Source organism: Rhamphochromis sp. 'chilingali', assembly GCF_963969265.1.
Source record: "Rhamphochromis sp. 'chilingali' genome assembly, chromosome: 19".
In the NCBI taxonomy this organism is placed as follows: domain Eukaryota; kingdom Metazoa; phylum Chordata; class Actinopteri; order Cichliformes; family Cichlidae; genus Rhamphochromis; species Rhamphochromis sp. 'chilingali'.
Window position 1 is genome coordinate 26,226,810 of NC_137946.1, and position 19,539 is coordinate 26,246,348.

A 19,539-nucleotide genomic window follows, 5' to 3' on the forward strand; every position below is an offset into this window, starting at 1 on the left:
CTCAACTCATAAAATGACCTTGTTTCACTAAAAATAAATATCAAAACAAACTTCATTTCAATTTCCGTCACCTATAAGAATTTTAACAGCCTCAGTATCTCCTCTTTCCTTCATTGGCAGGCAGAGCCAAATGCAGTCTGTGCTGTCAGCAATATGGAAATGGCGTTATAAAGTGACTTTAACAGCTTGCTGAATAAGCCTGCTTAATTTGATTTTGTGTGTGCGTACAGACCCCACCACCATGGTGGAGCTTTGGAAGGAGTCGCCCCAGGGCTTGGTCAAAGAGGGGGATACTGTGGAGCTGCGTTGCCAGGGTGATGGCAACCCCCCACCGCACTTCATTTTCAACAAAGTAGAAGTAAGAATGGACGGCCTTTTCTCATCCTGCAAGTCCCAGAGAGAGAATGGGTGACACACAAGAGACATGTAGGGAATGTTTTTGATATGCATAGCTCACAGGGACCCATGTAGACATGAGTGTGCAAGGTCTATGAAGACTCTGTCAGCTCTGACCCTGCAGGTCCAGGCTGGGGTCTGAGACCAGAGGCCACAATGACAGGGCTCATGGGTAGGACTCATTCCCATGTCAGACACGCACTCATTGTACTTATAGACAATGAAAAACCTCAGCTCAGCCGAATTAAGAAAAGTTGAAGTGGCAGTGAGCTGAGTTTTTGTATTGTCCACTTTTGTCAACTTTTCTTAACTTGGCTGTCAGGGTTTTTTATTCACGGTTGTTGACTTGGGCACATAAGAGTAATTGGAAAAGATTTTTTTCTGAGAAAATAAAGAAAAGTTCTCCATTTTGTTAAGCCATCATCGAGGTTACATGATTTATTCACACAGTAACAGCTAAAAACTCAGACAAGATGGTAAAAAAATGATGTCAGTCAAGCCGTTTGAAGTGTGGAACATCCATTGAATGATAAACAGAACTGTAAAATGAACTCTTTTGTTACAAGATCCTTACTGCACTGTCCTGATCATACTAGTATTTATGAAGGTGAAACAAAAATTTGTGTTCTTGACTCTAGCCAATTTCTGGAATTTCAGATAAACAGATCTTGAAAAGTTTTAATAACTCACCCCATCACTTTTAATGTCCATAAGACCTTTCATGATGTATTAACAGTTGTATCATAGCTGTATACAGAATGTTTTTGCACTGTAATGAATAATGCAACAGACATTATGTGCCTTTTAGTTTTGCTTTCTCGTATGTACACTTGGTAATTGTCTGGCCATATGTGCTTATTATTAATGGACTCACCCATAAATAGTGGGTGACTTTGTTGTTGTCCCTTCAGAAGATTTTGGTAAAGTTGGACAAAAAAATCAACTCTTTTTCTAAGTGACTGTCTGTCTAAGATAGCAGGTTACAAGAAAGGATCTGCTTTTAATTCATCAAATATTTGTGTTTAAAGTTACTAATTTTGAGTCTGTCTTTGGTCGTTCTCTAAGAGGACACAAAAGACTACTTGATTCACTAGAGGATTGAGGAAACTCTTTGCCAACCACAGATTCTGTTTTTGATAGATAAAAGTCAATTACTGCTTTTTTGCTTCCTGCCAATAATATTTTCAATTAGGCATTTATCTTTTTTTTTTTTTAATCAAGCCCAAATATGGTACAGTGAAGTCAAAGGCAAACTATTATTACCTGTTATTGCTTTTACACCAAAGTAAAATGTATTTAGATGAAAATTAAAATGAAAGTATTTGTTGCAGGAGCCTGATGTGAATTTCGAGAGCAGTAGGGATGTGTTGATCCTGTCATCAGTGTCACGGAAAGATAGCGGCACCTATCAATGTCACCCTCTGAAAGGCGATGGCGTCATGGAAGTCAAAGGAGAAGTGGAGCTCAAAGTGCATTGTAAGGAGCAACTTGATATGAATGGCATACATACTTACATATGGGAGGAAACAGTTTTGTACAAATGAAAGTTTACTAATAATTCTCAGGTTTCCGTCTAAACCTGAAGACTTTCTTTCTCTAATTTTAAATATTTTTTTCTTATATTATAGTAAGAAGCTCTGATGTTGATTTAAACTCGACATATCCTGTATTTACCACAAAGTAAATCTTTCTGCTTCTGCTAGAAAAAAGGCTTTTAATTTTAATTCTGTGTATTTTGTTCTACAGTACATGGTTTCTTCATTGCTGTTCTGGGTTTTTTGGGGGGATGTTAAGCTGCTGTTACTTATTAAACCTTCAAAGCTGCCCAACAGCTCAATGGACGTAATTCCTGCCTGTCTTTGCAGACTTTTGAGTTTTGCATTTCTGTTAATTGGCAAGCTTGGCTTGCATATTTTTTGGTTCAAAACCAAGTTTAATTCACAGATTCTTTTACTCTGTTAATTACAGCCTGTTTTAAACTGTGTTTTCACATATCTTGTTTTGTCTCTTTTTCTTGTGTCCAGATTTGGATACAGCTGTTGTGGTACCAAAAGATGAAGAGTTAATGCACAAAGGAGAAGATCTGACTGCAACCTGCAATGCTCTGTCCTCCCGCTCAACATCTACTGTCTGGTACAAGGTATGAACCTTTAAAACACAACACTGAGTTTACAGCTGCTTCCTTTGATCAGAGTAAAAAAGAAAGAAACAGAAGTAAGTAAACATCACTGCTGTTCTAGTTCTCCTTGAAGGGAAGATACATTTCTGCGACTGTTCCAGTCTATTTAATAGATGAGATGATGTTTCTGTAGTAGCCACAGTGGATTGACCAGCTATCATAGCCTTTTTTTATGTTTGTGCATCTTTTCTGTGGATATGTATAGGATGGGATGGTGGTGGGTCGAGGGAACACGTTCCACCTGCAGAATGCCACCTATGAAAGAAGTGGGGTGTATAAATGTGAGGTGACGGTCCCCTCCCTGCCTAACCTGAAAACCAACGGTTTTGTTAAAATCATCGTCCAAGGTTAGTAATCCCCTGCACTGCTAGAACAACTTCCCATCACTTTTACTTGCAAGGAAATCGTTTTTCTTTTTTCCCCCCAATTTGATGTATTATATGTATATAATGTAAATGTGTGTGTGTATATATATATATATATATATATATATATATATATATATATATATATATATATATATGTATATGTGTATTAGGGGTGCAACGATACTCATATCGATATTGAACCGTTTGATACAGTTCTTTTGGTTTGGTACGCATTTATATCGAACAATACAATTTTTTTAAATTTATTTTATCAACTTTTCTTCTGACGATGCTGTCTGTGTTGAGAGCTCAGTGGATCTGCGTTCGACTACTCCGCCTAGGCTGTACTGTCGAGCGCAGATCCACTGAGCGCAGCACAAGCTAGCAAGACAGAAGCTAAGCTCGTTGCAACATGGCAAATTGAACCTCCCCCACCCTCATTCAGATCTGGACTTTGGAACTATTTTGGTCTTCATGTGAAGTATGACCCTGAAGGTAAGCGCGTCATGGACAAAAGTAAAACTGTATGTCGGATGTGCAACACAATGCTCAACTACTGGGAACTACTGCGTTAGCACGTTAACGTGTTGACGCAGTCCAGCCCCACGCACGGGGCGATCTGCGGTAGCTCGTTAACGGAGATTTGCCGTGAAGTGGCGTTAACATCATTTCAATGAGATTAACGCTGACAGCACTAGTGGGAATACAACGAATATGACTGCACATTTACGCCGACATCATCCTAGTGCAAAGACAAGTGGAAGCAGACAAAAACAACAAGCACGCATGCTACAAACTTTACCTGAGTCATTTAGACAGCCGTTAGCACATGATTCTCCTTATGGGGACCTGATATGTTTAATATGCTGCTGAGAGTATAGCCCAGAAGAAGCGTATAGTATAGCTTTTATTTTGCAAAGAGCCATTTCTCTGTAATAAACTCTCTTTTCCAAAGATGAGTGATTTCTCGATCAGATAGATTTATTTTTTTATTACTTTGTTGTTTCAGCAACATTAAATTTAAAAACTGTACTTTTGAGTTAAAATATATATTTATAAATTTAATAAATGACAAATTAAAAAAGCATGAACATTTTTTTGTATCGAAAAAATATCGAACTGTGACACCAAAGTATCAAACCGAACCGTGAATTTTGTGTATTGTTGCACCCCTAATATATATATATAAAACACCCAGCACGCCCCTGCGGGCGGTTTATCCTTCAAGCTCGGGTCCTCTACCAGAGGCCTGGGAGCTTGAGGGTCCTGCGCAGTATCTTAGCTGTTCCCAGGACTGCACTCTTCTGGACAGAGATCTCCGATGTTGTTCCCGGGATCTGCTGGAGCCACTCGCCTAGCTTGGGAGTCACCGCACCTAGTGCTCCGATTACCACGGGGACCACCGTTACCTTCACCCTCCACATCCTCTCGAGCTCTTCTCTGAGCCCTTGGTATTTCTCCAGCTTCTCGTGTTCCTTCTTCCTGATATTGCTGTCATTGGGAACCGCTACATCGATCACTACGGCCGTCTTCTTCTGTTTGTCTACCACCACTATGTCCGGTTGGTTAGCCACCACCATTTTGTCCGTCTGTATCTGGAAGTCCCACAGGATCTTAGCTCGGTCATTCTCCACCACCCTTGGGGGCATCTCCCATTTTGACCTTGGGACTTCTAGGTTATACTCGGCACAGATGTTCCTGTACACTATGCCGGCCACTTGGTTATGGCGTTCCATGTATGCCTTGCCTGCTAGCATCTTGCACCCTGCTGTTATGTGCTGGATAGTCTCTGGGGCATCTTTACACAGCCTGCACCTGGGGTCTTGCCTGGTGTGATAGACCCCAGCCTCTATGGATCTTGTACTCAGAGCTTGTTCTTGTGCTGCCATGATTAGTGCCTCTGTGCTGTCTTTCAGTCCAGCTTTGTCCAGCCACTGGTAGGATTTCTGGATATCAGCCACCTCCTCTATCTGCCGGTGGTACATACCGTGCAGGGGCCTGTCCTTCCATGATGGTTCCTCGTCTCCCTCCTCTTTCTTGGGTTTCTGCTGCCTGAGGTATTCACTGAGCACTCGGTCAGTTGGGGCCATCTTCCCAATGTATTCTTGGATGTTCCTTGTCTCATCCTGGACTGTGGTGCTGACACTCACCAGTCCCCGGCCCCCTTCCTTCCGCTTAGCGTACAGCCTCAGGGTGCTGGACTTGGGGTGAAACCCTCCATGCATGGTCAGGAGCTTTCTTGTCTTTATGTCAGTGGCTTCTATCTCCTCCTTTGGCCAGCTTATTACCCCAGCAGGGTACCTGATCACGGGCAGGGCGTATGTGTTGATGGCCCGGATCTTGTTCTTACCATTCAGCTGACTCCTCAGGACTTGCCTGACCCTCTGCAGGTACTTGGTGGTTGCAGCCTTTCTAGCGGCCTCTTCATGGTTCCCATTTGCCTGCGGGATCCCCAGGTACTTGTAACTGTCCTCTATGTCTGCAATGTTGCCTTCTGGTAGTTCAATCCCCTCAGTTCTGACTACCTTCCCTCTCTTTGTTACCATTCGACTACACTTCTCCAGTCCGAACGACATTCCAATGTCATTGCTGTATAGCCTGGTAGTGTGGATCAGTGAATCGATGTCTCGTTCACTCTTGGCATACAGCTTGATGTCATCCATGTACAGGAGGTGGCTGACAACTGCTCCGTTCCGTAGTCGGTATCCGTAGCCAGTCTTGTTAATGATCTCACTGAGGGGGTTCAGGCCTATGCAGAACAGCAGTGGGGACAGAGCATCTCCTTGGTAGATCCCGCACTTGATGGTAACTTGTGCTATGGGCTTGGAGTTGGCCTCTAGTGTTGTACGCCACATCCCCATTGAGTTCCTGATGAAGGCTCTTAGGGTCCCATTGATCTTGTACAATTCTAGGCATTCCAGTATCCAGCTGTGGGGCATTGAGTCATAGGCCTTCTTGTAATCGACCAATAACCTGCCTCAGTACTACATGGAAGCTCCTGTCAGGCATCATATATATATATATATATATATATATATATATATATATATATATATATATATATATATATATATATATATATGTGTGTGTATATAGAGGGAGAGAGAGTTATGTAGACACCCTACAATAATACAGAGAAAACAACAACAATCACACAACCTTGGCAGTGACATTGATGACATTGGAAAGGAGAAACCTTTTTAATATTTGGTATAACCAGGCTCACAGAGGGGCTAACCTCTGCCTGATTGATGGTGAGTTGGGGGAGACAAGACAAAAGACAGACTGTGGAAAAGGGCCAGAGATTAATAATAACTAATACAGAGTAGTTTATAAAGGCACAGAATGAAAAGAGGTGAGTGAAGAAGAAACATTTGTCCATCATGGGAAATTCCCAGAAGCTTAAGGCTATTGCAGCTTAACAAGGGTGGGTTCGGTCTCACCTGATCCAGCCTTAACGATATGCTAACTAACTATCTATCCGGTCATCACGAATCCTACTTCCAGGCCTAAAGTAGTCTGCGTTTACATTTGTTCCTGACCACCGAGAACACTCACGTTAACTTTTATCGAGTGGAAAAAAAGTTAGCTTGTTTATATTATGCTAACATAGCTGTGTCGCTAGCGGTCACGTAGCACATCATTATATACCAGCTAGCCAAACTTCAGTAACCCTACAAACGTCACTGCTGTTTAGTTTTCTGTCTTCAGTTATGTTGGAAGTGATAACAGAGCTGTACGTTTTAATTTGTTTCTAAAACCCCGCAGTCAGGACATGCTATATTGTATTTAGATAGAAGCTAGCGAGCTAACTCCCTGCTAACTTCTAACTCCGTTAAAGGTCATAAATTCCATTTTCATGGATGCCTGGATGTTAAACTCAATTGTTACACCTGGTAGAGCAGAACGCTGATCATTTTATTAAAGATGAAAGACTTTAGACAGTTTTTCAACTCTCAGTAATGCTACTGGTTGGATGGTTTAGTGCGATCCACAGATTGGGTCCCAGTGGAGAGCCAAGAAAATGATGAAACGTGACTAAAAAGAAAAAATAATAATAATAACGACAAACCAATGGGAAATAAACAATATTAGAGTGAAAATTAGGTGAGGTTGGAAAATTGTAATAAAGATAAATCAAAGTAACTTAGTTTCTCTGAGAAGACATGTTTGGTTGAGGGCGTCTTTCACACTTGGTTGGCACCATGCTAGTGTTAGAGAACGTCTACTGACAGATGAAGTGCTCGTACTGAGGGCTGTTGACATCCAACTGAAGTCACAAGACAAGCTTATGCAAGACTTCCTGTGCTTTTTTCCTTCTTTTCTTTAGATGGTGGTTTGCTCCACTCAAAAAAAGTCATAATTTCCCCCCATTTAACCAACTTGCTGCTATTCATGGGCCTTGACTGTGTCACACTCATAATTTCCACCATCCTGCAACTGCATGAATTGACTCAAAGGTTCAGTTTTAAGGTTTTTGAAAAGAGTGTACAAATTACTACTGTAGCTATTTAGCAATTGTTTCTTAGCATTTTGTGCAGTTATATATTGCAGTAATAATGGATGTTGGTAACTGGTAACTGTTAGTCAGTCAGCCCGTAGTTGAAAGCAGAACTAAAGCGAGTGAAAATCAACTTAATTTAGTAAACTATTCACTTTACAAACTGTGACCTCTTGGGTGACAATTGTGCAACTTCAACTTTACCATCCCTGCAACCTCGTAATGTGGATGTTTTTGGTTTCTAAAACAGGACTGTTATCTCTGTGCCTGAGAATCGAGCTTTTACACACCATTTGTAAAATACTCGAGAAATGACCCCGAGGAGCTCTATTCTAGATTGCAAATGTGCAAATCACTCAGACAACACATTAAAGAATTTTCCCCATTTGTTTGGGTAGAGCAGATAATTATGTGGAGAATTCACAGCAGTCATGTGTTCTGCCTTTGGCATGCTCTAGTCAGACACCACCCCGCGCTGAAAAGTATTTTCAGCGTGCAGAATGCATCGAGCTTTCTGTGTTCTGTGTCCTGCATCTGTTGGATTTGAGAAAAGAGCGCTTTGGGCAACTTCAGACTTGATTTGCATTCTTCAGAGTTCACATATCAAGTCATGTCAATTTTATTCATATAATGCATTTTATAACTATTAGTTGACCCCAAGTGTTTTCTAGGTCTCCAAAAAAAAGAACAATTTCAGAATAAGTCAAAAATAAAAATAAATATATACCTAATAATAATAATATTAATAATAATAATACATTTTATTTATAGGCGCCTTTAAGACCCTCAAGGTCTCCTTACAATAACACAAGAACAATAGCAGCAATAAAATATAATAAACATGGCAAAATAAAATTTAGACATAGGGTTAAAAAAAACCCACAAACTCTAATAGTGGTGGAAAAACTGTTGAAATTGAAGAGCGACAAATGTTTGACTAAAATAGGCAGTTTTGAGGTTTTAGAGGTGACGTACAAGCGTCATTGATTGCACAGGTTGTTACATGGGCTGGCAGACTACTCTAGAGTCTGGGGGCAATAACAGCAAAGCCCTTTAGTTTCTCTGAGAGAAGTTATTGAGAGGAGGACCTATGTGACCTGGAGGGAAAAAATGAATTGTGAAAACAGCATTAGATATGTGGACATGTTTTTGTTGCACTCTCTTTATTGGTCATGACTTGCTCCCTCTGTTTTTACATCCCTCTGATTTGCCCTGAAAACTAATTACAGTAAATGTCAGCCAAGTGATGGGATTTGTGGTGATTCTTAGAACTTAAACTAGAAAGACTTCATTAAGGCTGTGAGAGTTTGACCGTGTTGTCACTGACATGTAATGATCTTCATTTCTTTATGTGTGCTTCTAGGTGGTCCTGAACTGGTGGGTTCAGAGGAGGAGGTCCAGCTAGATGAAGTGGAAGGCAGGGTGGTGAACCTGAGCTGTGAGGCTCTGGGCAATCCACTGCCAAGCATCTCCTGGAACATCACTGGCAGCCAGGTACTTAGTCTGCCTCGCAGTGCAAACTTACTTCACAGTGGGAGATGACATTTGTCCTACAATGTTCATGTTCAGTCGAAGCTAGCTCGATTTGTTATGATTGTTTACATGTCACGATGATTCTAGCATTTATTACAGTATTCTCAAACAGCTTTAGTCCAGCTTTAGTTAGTGTGTTTGTGTGTCTCCACAGAGCTGGCATGAAGTGGATAAAAAAACACATAAGCACATGACTCACAGCGTGGTATCGGTCAAAGTCACCTCGGACATCACCGCTGAGTGCAACGTTTCCAGTGACAGGGGCTCTGGCGTCAAGATTTTCAAAATCAAAGCCAGTAAGTGCCTCTCTCTCACTTACACCAGAACACTATAACTATGACTTCATTTACATATATGTTTTCCCAATGCTAACCTTTGCTCCAGCATGCTAGTTTGGAAACTCTCGGTGCTAAAGAGCTTTACAAGTTTTCTTTCATCTTTTAGCTCGTTTAATTCCAGCTTGCATTCCCATTTGACAGGACTGTTACACACAGTGCCACAACTCTTGCACAATATTTGGCTCCTGGCTAATTAAGGGAGTTAAAAAGTACAGCTATGAAGAGGACAGAATTTTCTGACCTCTTCCAGGCAGCATCAGTGCTGAAACTTAAAACTTATTTTGCTTTTCAAGTCTAAATGAATGAACATCATTAGCTCGCCCTGGTTCTAACATTAAATCTTCAAATACATTTTCCATTTACTTACTAGCCGCCTGCTCTGTAATAACTGTGCAAAAGGAAAGATTGGAAACATGGTTTTTCCAGAAAACATTTATTTTCCTAAATCTAATCAGAAGTCATTTGCTCAGTATTCATAATGCTGATTCCTTTTATCCGTGCAGTTGGAGAAATGAAACATTTTGTAGAGGCACTGCTGGTGTGTTGATTATGCTTTGTGAATTCACATATGGAGAAAGCCCTCAAACATCTTCTTCATACTTTTTCTTAATCATTAGTAACGTCCCAGTGCACAACGTTAGTGTCTGATTTCCTTCGTATTTGCACATTGAAAATACACGACTTTCAAAAACACGCTGGACTTTCAACATGAATATTATAATAAAAAACAATAAAATAAGCAATATAGAGAAAATGTGGTACAAATATATGTGGTGATGTTTGCGTGCATACATGTCTGCAAAGAAGAGTCTCAGGGTACCGTGAGATGATATAAAACAAGCAGATGACTTTTTAGTATTAAATAGATTAAATGCATTTTTCAGGCACTTTGAGGACACACCAAAAAATTGATTGTCACATTTTAACCAAACATCACTACTTCTCATGCACTATAATTGTAACTCAGCGTGGGTCTTTCTTATTTGATGAACTTATTGTAGCCCCCAAATCATTCAAGGTTTGGTGAACTTTCCCTCCTCCTCAGCCCAAGAAGCCCAGGCCTAACATGTCTTCTGTTTTTGGGTTTTTTTTGTTTTTTCAGAAGACCCGTTAGGCCAGAATGCATTCATGAGGTGAAGCTATTAACTCCCCCATCCATAAAAAATCAAAAAAACACACCTGCTTTAAATTTGACCAATCTCACCTTTAAAGTCATTCCTTGGGCAGAGCTTCCCAAATCCCTTTCCTCCCTCTTTAAAATCTCTCTCTGGAAGTTAGGTTTGAAGGACAAAGTTACAGGGACTCGAGTAGGGTGAGTGATGACTGAAAATGGCTTAGAGTGGTGCACACCACTTGCTCACGTGGTTTCCTCGTGAAGTTTGGTTTTTATAATCTTACCCTTAGCAATTAATTCATATTGCAAATGAATGTGCTGAGCATGCTCCTGGTCATGCTCCTGACTGAAGGCTTGTACTAATCTGCTCCAGAGCAGGTTAGTTCTAGATTAGGGATAAACAAAGTCAGACTTCTAGTCACAGATAGCAAAAGGGTTTAAAATTTTACAGTAGCATCTAAAGTCTCTGTCTGTGTCTCCTTCTGTAAGAAATATAGATGCAGCTCTATTCCTTGACAGAATAAAGCTTTCTTTTGTTTTATTGTCCGGTCCACCTCGACAGTCTCTGTGATAGTAAAATGTGTCCTCTTAAGGTACTTGCGGATGTTACATGACATTTGTGACACGGATGTCACACAAAGGCTTTATGATGACACCTCGTATCAGACTTAATTTGAATGAATGTCAGTGGTAATGATTGTTAAGAGGTTTAGACCACAGTAAATACATCACACCTTAGTTTATCACATAAATGCAGTGATTCTTACCTATTTTGGCCTCTCAGAAAATTACACGTCTCCCTATGATTACTGATAAAAAGGTTCTCATGGATTCTTGGATATCATGGATATTTTCAAACATATCTTTGAAAAACCAAAGTATTTCTTTCTTTCTTTTTTTAACATCTCTTTAAGTCTTGTGATTGCTTGAAGGCTGCTGCATTAAACCTCAGATTTAGATCGAAGTAAAAGAAAAAAAAAGCACATTCAGTTGAATAAAACGAAAGAAGCCTGCAGCTACCAAACTGAACTCAATAATTGGTAGCTATGTTTTAAACAATATCTGAAACTTTCCCTTGTTCCAGCTAATAAACTGATCTTTGTTTAAATGATCAAATATCTAACAAGTGAAAAATCCCTGCTCCGGTCCAAGGAGGAGACACAAATCCCTCGGGGTTTGTGTCGAGAAGGGCATCTGGCGTAAAAGTCTGCTAAATCAAATATGTGGAGCTACCCGCTGTGGCGACCCCTTGTGAATAAGGGCGCATGTTAAAGTAGCTTTTTGAACATCTTTGAGTGACTCATTATTGATTCTTTGAAAAGTGCTTTGCATGCTTCAGAAACTTGTGTTACACAGTCCAAGTAGATTTTTATAATAAATGAAAAGAATCCAGTTAAATCTGAGTGTCTGTGTGTGCTCTGCGGATGTTGGTAGACATGAACAGCTACCCGCTCTAAGTTTTGTTCTACTTGTTCACAGTTCCCAGGGTCACCACAACTGCTCCCTTCACTCCTGGTAAGATTATTGCCCTTCAGTCTCTTCTTGTTAAAGACGCCTATTTTTCTTTCGTTCACTTTCTATCAACTTGTGTCTCAGTTTTCACGCTTTTGACTTAAGTTTTGTGTGTGACAGTGAAGGGTTGGATAAGTCCATACATTATTTATCAATCCTTTTCAGTGACTCGATACGAGTCCTGTCTTTGGTTCACTGGCAGATCTTTGGGATGGCCTGTGGGCACATTAAATATTCTGTTTGATATAGACTAAAAAATCGTAACACCAGCAAATTCAAGCACAGCAGAAGCTAGAATGGTACGTAGACCAAACACTCTGCCCTGGTACAAATACTATTTATTTATACCAGAATTTTTAAAACAAATAAAATAACTTATTAAACACTAAAAACAGACACTGTCTCACTTTTACTGACTTTTCCAGACACCCCTCTTGTTTTACAGCAGATTTTTACATACCTGGAAAATTTGCACTTATTTGTGGCGAGGGGCATTAAAGTAATTTTCTGACGTTATCTGAGCAGTCACTGTTAAATCTTCATCGGCCCTATGGGCCATACAAAGGAACCAAAACAACAGTAAAAAACCCAGTGTGTGCTCCATTTAGGGTAGAGTGCTCATAGGAAGTAAATTCTTGTTTACTTTTATTTACTGCGTTATCGGGAGCTGTAGTTATCTCACATGGAGATTGGCTGGACTCAAAATACTGCAGTTATGTGTATTTTTAGAGTGAATTAACACTATGCACCGTGTTTGGTGTGCTTCTCAATTTTTATATGGATTCAGGACACTCGTGGATATTTCAGTGGATGAAATGCAAAAAAAATATCATGACCTTTGAATTCTGACTGTGAAGTGTGAAGTGTGTCCACGGGTATAAAAACACCTGAAGAAGTCCTCAAAACTAACTTCTTAGTAGTTCTCCCTTACATTGGATGGCTTTGGATGCATCTTTCTCTAGGAAAGCAGAATAGAAAGATAATAGTATCACTTTATTCTAATCCTTCTGCCCATGTCACCTCTCTGTCCATGTCTTTGCACGCTGAGTGTCTCATTCACATTGTTTGTGCAAAATTATGTTTCAGTGCCAAAGGTTATATAGCCTCTCATCCCACGCACCTATGCAAAGGTTAAGAATTCTATTAAAGAGGCTATTAAGCCACTTGGTTAAATTTGTAGTTTTTACGTTGTCGTAGATGTTGTTGTTGTCGTTGTTGTTGTCGTTGTTGTTTGGAGATAAACGTGACACAAAGAGCTGTCATCTTTATTGCAATGAGTATATATTCAGAAGGCTTAGAGCAGTGCAGTCGAGGGAATTTATACAAACTACAAAATTTATTTGAGATTTAAACTGAGAAATTTGGAGTTAGATTTGGGAACACATGACTGTGGAAGCGTTTAATTGTTTTTTATTTTATTAAAAGAACAGAAAATGCAGATCAGTTTATAACCACCTGGCCTTGTTGCTAGTTTTGTAGTCATAGAAGACCCGGACAATACAATGAACTGACACAGAGAGACTACACAGATGTACCAGTGGCTGTATGATATGTAGCAAAAGTTTTTTTTAAAGACTTTTGATTAAAAGGAAAGGATGTAAGCTTTTGTATTACATATTTATCCATCAGATAACGATTGTTGCTATTGTGAGTTACAAATACACTAAAATTAATGAGTAACAGGGCTGTGGGATGCCAGTGATGGCATGGTGCCTCTGTTTCTGATGCCTTCAGTGCCCACTGATTGGACTATGCCTGCCTTCACTTTTATTTCAGCTACTAAACCGGTAAAGTTTTATCACTGCATCACTATTCCATTGACAGGATTGGTCACAGACAGACCAGCATATAAACACCCCCAAAGTACTTAAAACAACATTTGTGATAGTTACCGCTACATGAGGTGTCTAAGACATTTTTTGATGATGGCATGCAACCAGGCAAGTCTTATGAGGTGAGAAAAAGCCATCAAGGAATGCTATTTCGGACTTGAAATGACACATTGAGTCAAAATACAATATTACCCTGGAAGAATTTGTTTTTCCTTTAAAATATTCGTATTATTTCCCACCAGTCTATTACTTCTTACAAATGCTGTTCCAGTAGACTTCGACGTGATAATACAGCTCCCCTACATTCTGGATGGATAATGCAATTCAAATGAAGTCAATTATTAGGGCTACGGGTCACAGATGCTGAGCAAAATAAATGATGATTATAAATGAATGAATAAAGGATTTTTCATACAGTCCTGCTGCACTGCAGCGTCCACTGCCAGTTAAATGATAGAGACAATATAATAGACATAATTTCACAGTCAGTTAATTATTTCTTACGCGTAAAGAGAAGAACTTTGTTAAATAAACTACTTTGTAGCAGAGCAGCAAGTAATGCAGTATGTAAATACACCCCATTATACTTCCTTATAGTTACAGGGTTTTGCAAGAGATAAGTTAAAGAGAAGAATAGTAGAAAACGCTGCCGTTACAATAATGTTTACACTTTAAGTCCCTGGTAGAGCTTTAAAATTCACAACACCACACATGTGACACCGTCTTTCTGTTTCATATTCATGTTGTTAAAGTCTAAGCTGTACAAGCTCCTCCGGCGACTGCAGTGATGTTATGAAACAGGCACGAAAGCACTGAGTGATTTAAAGTAAATCATGTATCTTCAGTGTAGTGTGATTGTTATGTGCAGGTTGAACCAGTAAACAGAAACGTTATTGATAAAGTTAACTAGGTTAACTTGATTAACCTTTTAGATGAACCTATGATCAGTGTGTCCTCTGTCTGTGTTTTTGTGACGCAGAGGGCAGTGGGGTGATCATTGTAGTGATCATAGTGTGTCTGCTGCTGCTGGCCTTCCTTGGCAGTGTAATCTACTTCCTGCACAAGAAGGGAAAAATCCCCTGTGGACGCTCTGGCAAGCAGGAGATGTAAGTATTGTCTCTACTCATTCTGCTTAAAGGTGACCGATTGTGCTCATTCTTACACTTAAACTTTATAACTTGCTGCCCATGGCAAACAAAATGTAAGGTGGAGCTTCTGTGCTCACGGGCATCACATGTCCCTGATATTAGTATATTAGCAACGTCTGCATCATAGAGATAAAAGAGTTGAAAAAACAGGCTGAAACAGGCTATCTAGAGCAGTCTGAAGCCTCCAGCTACTCTGTGAGGGCCAGATTTACTAAATAGGCCCTAAAGAGCATTGACAGGTGTGGCTAGTTTTCTGGGTGATTTATAAAAGTTGTGCTGCTTTCTAACACCCAGGTTGTTTCTTTATCAATATAAAGCACAAAACATGCTTTTTCTGTGTTTAATATCAACTCAATTAAATTGCACATCGTAGATGTTTGTAAATCAGTTTGTGCACTTTATTTAAATATTTTTCTCCCTATATTTTGCATCTTGAAAAGGGAACTGACAGGGATACATTTGCAACAGGGTCACGGTCACGCAATCGTGCCACTACGCTGCCAACAATATTTTTTACGCCTGCATCCAGTTTGCACTGTTGCAACGTGTTAGTAAATGTGTACACTATATATTTTTTATTATATATTTTTGGGTTTACACTCTCGCCATTTATCTAGCCATCCATCCATTTTTTCTTCCAAATGATTAAGTAATTCTGTGATTTTGGCTCTCTAAAACACATGCATGCTAGGTTAAGCAGTGATTCTGAATTGGCTGTAAAGTGAAGTGCTTCAAGTGTAAAAAATAAAGGACTATTTGAGTCGTGTGTAAGATTAGTATGTTCTATAAAAGAAGGAAAAATGGCATTACTGAGTCTATGAAACCAGAGGTAAACTGTCTAAATTGGAATTTGCCATCATATCAAGCCCAGCACTGATGCCTGGGCCTTTAGCCATGACATACATGTCCCAACATCTCTTTCTGTCGTCAGCACCAAAGAGAAGACCACCAAAGATGAGATTGTTGTGGAGATGAAGACCAACACAAAGAATGAGGAAGCCGTCCTCCTAAAGGCTGTCAACGGAGACAAAAAGGGCCCTAATGACCAGGTAACTATTGTTGTGGATGAACAGTCACAATTTACACTCAACTTCTATGTATAGCCAGTAATTTTGTGTGAACCATGACTGCAGTTTTCATTTCATCAAACACCAACAACAATTTTTGTAGTGACAGCATTTTTAAAACTGCCATCAAATGCCTTTATTCTGTGAAGATTTAACATAACTGCCAAGGCTGTGGAAGTTGAAAATTGTCTATATTGTGGTTAGTTTCACATGTTTGGTAGCTGTTCAGTTAAACTTAAATGTTTGATCCAAGTTAGACATTTGTGCCGTCGCATTCTGGGTAACATTCAGGGCTGCACTGAATGTGTGATAAATATAGAATAACAGTCATGTAGTGCATGCAGCTGGAAACAGGATTTATTCAGTGTGATCACTGGACTGAGAGGAGTATCTGAGAAGCTGACGCTCTCCTTTTTGTCTCCGGTGAAGCCCCTGTGAAGATGTGCAGCAGACAGCAGGATAAATGAAGCCGGCAGTGGGTGTGTGTTGGAACAGCAGAGGCAGGAGACGCTCCCACTGACCTGATACCTGCAGAGTAACACCACCTCACAGTCTGGATGTTCGACCCACCGTGCTTTGTTCACAGCAGTATTCAGATGATCGACACAGAACTGCAACCATACATGCACATTACACTCACACACGCACACACATTAACACACACAGGTATGTACATAGAGATCTGTATTTTCTTTTGAGTGAATGTTTTCTTCCATTCATTAGTTCTTGTACTACTTCCTGAAACTGTGTTCAGCTCTTTGCTGTTGTTCAGTGTGTATGATGGCATCTTACGTGCATCATGTTATTTTATTTTTTGTTTTTATCAAAGTGTATATATTATATATATTTTGTTATTTAAGGAATTTGGCACTCAGATTTTCATTTCATGGCAGCGTCTGGGTCTTGTGCATGTTGATCCGTGTTCATGGTTCCAGGTGATGTTTAAGGCAGGACGTGTTGTCAGAGACCAAATGATACAGTCATACTGAGAGGGTGTCAGTGTGTTTGACTTTAAGAAAAGGACGAGTAATTTCAGCCCGAATCGATGATCATCAGCAGGTTAATCCCAACACTAATTTGAGCGTCAAAACGACACAACACACTGGCAGCTTCTTTGGAAACTGCTGTCAAGCTCGTGTACTGTTTGTAAATACATGTTTGTACAGACTTGCTAGTGGTGGCCTTGAACTATTACTGAAGGTGAAAAGGTCAAAGGTTAGAGATCTGCTGTGCCTATGTTTTTGAGAATACATCATACACTGAATTTGTTTGTTTGCTGTTTGCTTTGTGTTTCCACTGAGAGCTAGTTGCCTGAAAAGGCGTCCCAGTGTTTTTGCATGTGTGAGTCCAGACAACACACACGCTGCAGATACTGTTTTCCAGTCTGGCTGCAGGCTCTGCGCTTTTTTCCCCCCTCAGGCAGCCACACTTTTTGTTTTTGTAGACTTTGAGAAATTATATGCGAAGACCTGAGATTTGAACATTTAGTTTTCTGGTCAGCATTGTGCCAGACTGATTAAAATAATCTTGGCTTGGCATTACCATTAAACTATCACAAACCTTCAACAAAAATAAATTGCAGACATTAAGATTTCTGTTATGGACTGCCAAACTAAAGCAAGTGCTTTTTTTTCAAACCTTGAAATATCAGTCTACAGTTTGTCATTTTGGAGGAGAACGGCTTGAACAATCTTCAGCAAACCCAGAAGTCTGAAAACTAAACATTACTGATTTTCTGAACATATTTGGAAGACTCTTCTCACAGTGTTTAAAAAACAATATCCAGAAATGATGAGCTGCTTCTCCTCGACTCATTTGTACAATGTAAACAAGAGTTTATGCCTCCATTCTTCTGTACACAGCAACACGTTGATTTGTTTCTTGAAAAATATCTTCAAAGCTTTTTGAAACACCTTCAACGATTTATATTTCAGTAAGTGCTCAACTCTGTTACTCCCATGTAATTATAGTACATGAGGCAGAAACTGTGGCTAACCTTAAACACTCTGTACAAATGCAGTCCGGCTGCCTGATGAGGGAAAAGAGGCAAAAATATTGGTGCGCTCCTTTTTTTGGCCCAGTGTTGTGAATATTGCTCACTGTGTACATCATTGTGAAAAAGATACACTTTGTTGCTGAGAGCGCTACATTGCCCCAATGACTTGCAACATTAACAAAGTAGTGATGTGTTTTCTGTTATCTGCTTTTGGTTTGTGTCTTTTTTTTGTACCACTGAGCTGAAGTTGGAAGAAATATCCAGGTACAGGTTGTCCTCAGGCAATAACTGTCATTATGGTTTAGAAAAGCTGCACGAAGCCATAACGCCGACAGTGTCCTGTGTGCAGTGAAACATTTCTGATTCTGTTTTGTTGCTCTGGATTTTTTTCACTGGTGGGGAAAAAAATGTTGTGTTCTTTCTTTTTCTCTACGTGTGTAAATTGAGTACTGTACATGTGATTCTTTGAGCTTGCATTTTTTTTATATTTTTCGCAAGAAAATAAAGCCAAATAAAGTTTCATTTAAAGTTTTCATTTAAAGTGTTATTACTTTTGCAGAGGTATAAGGGAGCTCTGAAGTGAGAACCCAGAGGCTAAATATGAACCCCAGCAAATGTGAGCTCAGTGTGTTAGCTCTGCACAGTCCCACAGTGAGAAGACAGGAAGGAGTGCAGCCTCCAAACCGCTGTCAGCACGAACTGGAAGTGACTCCAACAGTAGCTCAGATTTCCAGCTGGAGTCTGGAAGGAGGCAGGTCAGAAAACAAAGCTCACATCTGCAATGAATTCAGGCAGCGTTAGCTCATGTAGCTGCGAATCAAATCAGCCATTCTCTCTTCATTTAGTGTAAAGCCTCCAAAGGAGGCGCTGCCACCATGACTACGACTCGGTACTTTGGCTTTGTCTTGCATTTTTGCTGCTTGGATGGATTGCTGCCTGTGACGGGTTTTTTTGAGGGAAAAGCGCAAAAGTACATCATATTTTCTACACTGAAAGTTTGTGCTTTAAGCATTTAGTGTTTATTTAACAGTGGGGGAACAACACATAGGAACCCAGTGAGCTGGTTTGTTTCAGAGGTTCTTAATAGGTTTGATGTCTGAGTGTAAATTCAGAACCCAAATCAGAAATAAATTGTGTGTGATTGGGTACCTCACAGGAAAAATGCACACTGAACATTTTAAGCACAGTGTTAGTTCAGGCTGTGATGGCTCAGCAGACACCCTTTTACACATCCAATAGGCATCTCTCACACAGATTGCAGTATTTAACCTGCTCAAAGCAAGCTACTTTGCAACCCACATCAGCTCCTCTGTTTCTCAAATACAGTTGAAGATTTAAAACAAACACCTTTTGTCAATCTTAGCCATACTTACGTGATGGCAGAAGATTTATCATGCAATTTTTTCCCCCCATTTATCCCAGAGTTATCCCCGCAGTGTACAACGTTGACAGGTCAACAACAGAGATAAAGCTATTTGCACATGAGCAATGTAGAATCACTACTTAACATAACCCACTAAGTGGATATCTTTAGGAAACTAGAGTACTCAGAACC

At 39.9% G+C, this 19,539-nt stretch overlaps 1 protein-coding gene across 2 annotated transcripts in view; it reads left to right on the plus strand.

Annotated features, from left to right (window-relative positions):
• The window catches only part of mcama (melanoma cell adhesion molecule a), a 59,389-nt gene extending 40,872 nt beyond the window's left edge, over positions 1-18,517 (plus strand). The window contains exons 7-16 of one of the 2 annotated variants that reach the window (XM_080867000.1): positions 231-358; positions 1,728-1,872; positions 2,421-2,536; positions 2,781-2,922; positions 8,808-8,938; positions 9,132-9,273; positions 11,909-11,944; positions 14,753-14,879; positions 15,853-15,970; positions 16,418-18,517. In XM_080867000.1, the coding sequence (XP_080723126.1) occupies positions 231-358; positions 1,728-1,872; positions 2,421-2,536; positions 2,781-2,922; positions 8,808-8,938; positions 9,132-9,273; positions 11,909-11,944; positions 14,753-14,879; positions 15,853-15,970; positions 16,418-16,426 (1,094 nt within the window). In that variant the 3' untranslated portion in view covers positions 16,427-18,517. The remainder of the gene's footprint in view (positions 1-230; positions 359-1,727; positions 1,873-2,420; positions 2,537-2,780; positions 2,923-8,807; positions 8,939-9,131; positions 9,274-11,908; positions 11,945-14,752; positions 14,880-15,852; positions 15,971-16,417) is intronic. The other variant, XM_080867001.1, reaches the window with a different exon arrangement.
• The last annotated feature ends 1,022 nt before the right edge of the window (positions 18,518-19,539 follow it).